Source organism: Solanum tuberosum, unplaced genomic scaffold (genome assembly GCF_000226075.1).
Source record: "Solanum tuberosum cultivar DM 1-3 516 R44 unplaced genomic scaffold, SolTub_3.0 scf00119, whole genome shotgun sequence".
Taxonomy (NCBI): domain Eukaryota; kingdom Viridiplantae; phylum Streptophyta; class Magnoliopsida; order Solanales; family Solanaceae; genus Solanum; species Solanum tuberosum.
The window spans coordinates 574,246-578,876 of NW_006239045.1; the positions used below are offsets into that span (position 1 = coordinate 574,246).

Sequence of the window (4,631 nt, forward strand, 5' to 3'; positions counted from 1 at the left end):
AGCACCCCGCAATACCCTCCATCCCTCCCCCCCCCCCCCCATTTTTTTGCAACTACACTACTCCAGGTATGCATTTTCATTTCTTTTTCTAGCGATGTTGGTGGTGTTTGAGTGTGTGTTGCTATTGTTTGATGTTTGTGTATGTGGTGGAGTGTTTGCTAGTATTTACTACTGATATAGGCGCTTTCGAATTCTTAAGTAGAATATGCCCTTGGTTGATCTTATGGGGGTTGTAGGTTTGAAGGGGTTTGGTTAAACAGGCTAGTTTGGCTAATGTGTTTGTATGGTTGAATGGAATCGTTACTACTATGATGGTTGTGTTTATTTTGTAATCTTGAATTGAATTGATCAATCGATGTTGTGTGTGGGCATGTGATGAGTCATGGGAAGATTGTGTGACTTGTGCAATTTTATAGCGGGTATATCGAATTCTTGAGTAGACAGTACTTTGTTGATTAATGCATGAATTGTGGGTATAGCTTGGGTGTGTGCATATAGTTGTGCGAATTCTTGAGTAACATCTCAGGGTAAATCATTGTATGAAGTGTAGTTGTGAGTCCTGGAACCTTGAGTAGACGTTGTTGAACTTGGTATGTGCATGAGACATGTGTAGAGGTTGTGTGGTGTTTTACTGTTGGTTTATTTTTGTACGCTTATGGGAAGTTTGAGTCCCACGCCTGGAGAATTCCTTGCAATATGTGTGGGGTGGTGTGCAACCCATGTTTATCACTATTGAGTAGATGCTGGATCTGAATTGATCTTATTGCAGGATATCATGTCTGGAACTTACCGACCCAGTAAGGAAGTGGCAACTTCTAGTCAAAGGAAGCGTGTTCGGAGTAGGGGAATGTACCTCCCGCACCCGCAGTACCAAAGGGCCAAACCAGGTGGCTCGAGGTGAAAGTTGTGGCCACCGAAGGAAAGATATAGTGGAAGAAGCACACTGAAGATAGATATTTTTCTGATGTGTGTATTGACAGGGACAGCTTGGCGTGGGAGTTCCCCCAGTTATTGAGGCGGATCCGTGAGCAGCATATGGACTTTATCTTTGCAGAGCGGGGAGAGTGCAACTTGCACATGGTACGCGAATTTTACGCTAGCTGGGCGCCAGACACGAGATCACATTTTGTGACTGTGCGAGGTGTAAATGTGACTATAACTCCAGCAGTCCTCAATGACATTGTGAGGACTTCACCGAATGCGAAACCACTGGTGCTTACAGAGCTGAACATACGCCCACCATACCGGGCCATTCGACATACTCTCTGCGGCCCACAGTCAATGGTGCAATTGACTAAGCATAGTGGGAAGCAATATCACCAATCTCTCCCCTATGCCCACTTTCTTAGGGAGGCTCGGATTTGGCTGAAGATTATGATGCACTATTTGATATCGGGACTGCACTACACAAATATCAATCGGGACATGGTATGTTTAGTTTATGCATTGATGACGGCCGCGGAGGTGAACATTGGGGCTATGCTGAAAACGGCGATGCGGAAGGCCCGGGTTCATAAAGGGCGGAGGTCTGCTTTTGGTGGCCTTATTACAAAGTTGTGTCATGTTGCAGGTGTTTCGGAAGAGAACGTGGACTATATGGAACCATTATTCCCAGCACCGGTGGACATCACGATGACCAAGGGGCCCGACATTGAGTTTGGCCCATTCTCACCACTGCAGAGCGCAATAGGCGGGATGAGCTTATCATGGCTAGGATGTATGGCCTAGAGATACTGCGCCACCAGAATGGTTGTCTAGCTTCCACTGACGTGCAATTGGGTGACGTTGAGAGGCGCTATCCGCTGAATGCCCACGCTAAGGCCTTGCTTGGCATTGGTCTAGAGTTTCATGAGCCGGTGGATGATGACATTCCCACCGATGAGGATAGACAACGCACTGGCTCAGACGTATAGTTTGATTCTGATAAAGAGGTGGACCCCGCTCAGGCCGGTGATGAGGCCGAAGAGGGTGATGCGATGGAAGTGTTTTCACCTTACCTCTTGTATTGTTCTAATTTTTGTAAATCACTTGGGACAGTGCTAATGTTTAAGTGTTGGGTGACGGTGGAAATCATATTTGGTCTGTATATATTTTTTAACATTGTTAGAGTTTGCTTTTTAAGAGGTGGACCCCGCTCAGGCCGGTGATGAGGCCGAAGAGGGTGATGCGATGGAAGTGTTTTCACCTTACCTCTTGTATTGTTCTAATTTTTGTAAAGCATTGGGACAGTGCTAGTGTTTAAGTGTGGGGTGAGGGTGAAAATTATCTCTGGTCTATATATATTATTGAACTTTGGTAGAGTCTGTATTTTTTTTTGTTTTTATTTTGGGTTCCTTGGAGGTTGTTTTCGGTTCTTTGGCCAAGGAAAGTCTCTTTGAACCGTGCAAAATACAAAAATATTTTGTCTTTCTAGGATTGAGTCATTAGTCATAGTTGAGTCACATTGCCCAATGATAGATGGATGACGACCGTCTAAAGGGAAATTTCGTCATTGAGTCTTAGGTTGGTATGTGCTAAAGCGTGAAACTCCGAAAGGAAAATGTATGAAAGCATGATTTAAAGTTGATGTATGAATATTTGCATTTGAACTTGTGTATTTGACTTTAATGATTGCAACATAAGCTTAAATTAAACCTTGTGCATAAATTGATTGTGTTGCTGTGATTGATCCATTCTTGAGTAGAACTTGTGCCATGAGCGGTGAGTTTTTGTAGTATCCATGTAATGCATCTAAGTCTAGAACTTGCCCGACATGTATTGAAACGAAATAAAAGTGATGTTTTGTTTAAAAGATGAGAATAGGCTTTTGAATTGTCTTGAATATTAGCCTTTTCAGAAATAATATCCCTAGTATATCCCTATTGAGCCTTGTAGCCTTGATTTTGTTCTAACCCACGTAATTAAGCCGAATCCCTTTTGTTAATACCGCTAGTTTTGATCCCAAATCCCTAATGCACTATGTTAAGAGGAGAAGTAAAATCGGCGGAAAGAGTAAATAGGGTGGAAATGTTTAGTTTGTGGGGAAGAGATAAAAGAGGTAGTAAAATGATGCCCCATAAGTTTAAATCTGAGATTGGCCCTGGTCCTTAGGACATTGTGCACTTCGACTAAGGTTAAAAGCCTATGTTAAAGATGGCTAACTTGGAGAATACCTTAATAATGACCTTGGTCCTTACAAGGACAATGTGCACCTTAACTCAAGAGAAATCTCTAAGTTAAGGATGGCAATTGTTGAGTGTCAAAAAAAAAATCTATAGAAATAATGGGGTGAGTGAAAAATAAAGGTGAGGCTAGTAGTACTTGTAACACCCCGTATTCGAAACAGACCAAAATGCAGATTTTGAGAAGTTGCAGGTGCAACCCACGGTTGCCATCCACGGACCGTAGGTCAAACCACGGCCCGTGCTGGTGGTCCGTGGTTCACCACTGCAACCCTTTCCCAGCCAAGCTCAGAAAAATCGGCTAAGTCTCAACCCACGGACAGACTCACGGTCCGTAGGTCAGACCACGGTCCGTGGGCTGTGTCCGTGGATCGAGACCTCATTTACCCAGTCTCTGACATAAACTACGGTCGACCAGCACGGACCGTCAATCGATCCACGGTTCGTAGGTCTGACCTTAAGTTAGGGTCAACAGCCAGTTAGCTGAAAATTATTGATGGGTCAACTTCAGATGGTCATAAATTTTAGCACAAAAGCAATTGTGTGTCCCATGACCTACGATATGATAGATAATTGAATTATCTTTCCAACGCCACCGAGTTTGCTAAATGTCGACCTCCGAGTAAAAAGTTATACTCGTTTTAGTGAAAGCCTGTCGAGCAGGCTTAACCTACGGATCCAATCGATGGACCGTCGATTGACCTACGGCCTGGCCCGTCAGTCCAATCCGTCGATCACTCCGACAGCAGTTAATTCAGGGGTTTTTTGGTCTTTTCCTATTTCGTTTAACCCCTAAGATACGTCGTTTAAACTCTAAACCATGAAGTTTTAATCAGTTTAAGCCTAGAAACATAACTAGAACTTACCTAAGTCAAATCATTAATCAAAACTTAGAAAACTAGAAGCAAGAGAGGAGAAAAGAGGTCAAGAACCCTAGTTCAAGAACGCAGCAAGGTTCCATCAGTTCCAGCCCCGAAATCAAAAGATTTCTCCGTCAAAATTCGTCACCAGGTATGTGGAATTTCACTAGTGGGTTCCTTTCACCCATTAGATCCCTAGAATTCAGTCAGATTCTTGATTCCATGATTATGAACAGACCTAGGGTTTCTAGAATTACAACAGATCATCATGAATTAGTTATTAACATGTTCCAAATCAGATTATCATGTTAATTCTCAGTTTATTGCATGAATTTCAGAACCCTAGCTATGTATTTCTTTAGTTCTTGAATTACACATGCTAGGTCAGATAACTCAGTTATTCAGTTATACATGCCTCAGTTATTAATGCATCATTATCAGATTAATTGTTGCATTCTCAGTTTGCATGTTCAGTTTTGAGCTATCCAGTATTTTACAGAAATTCAGTCATAACCAGTTAACCACTTAATTCATTGGGAGTAGCATAATACCGAGTTGGACTAGGGTTTCAGCATACCCATATAGTCCCAGAACTACGAACCACGTAGGT

General features: G+C 42.7%; 1 protein-coding gene across 1 annotated transcript in view; it reads left to right on the forward strand.

Moving 5' to 3' along the window:
* The window catches only part of LOC102600585 (uncharacterized), a 7,544-nt gene extending 5,471 nt beyond the window's left edge, over positions 1–2,073 (forward strand). The window contains exon 2 of the mRNA XM_006350269.2: positions 770–2,073. Coding sequence (XP_006350331.1) covers positions 1,036–1,728 — 693 coding nt within the window. The 5' untranslated portion in view covers positions 770–1,035 and the 3' untranslated portion in view covers positions 1,729–2,073. The remainder of the gene's footprint in view (positions 1–769) is intronic.
* Positions 2,074–4,631: the final 2,558 nt, after the last annotated feature.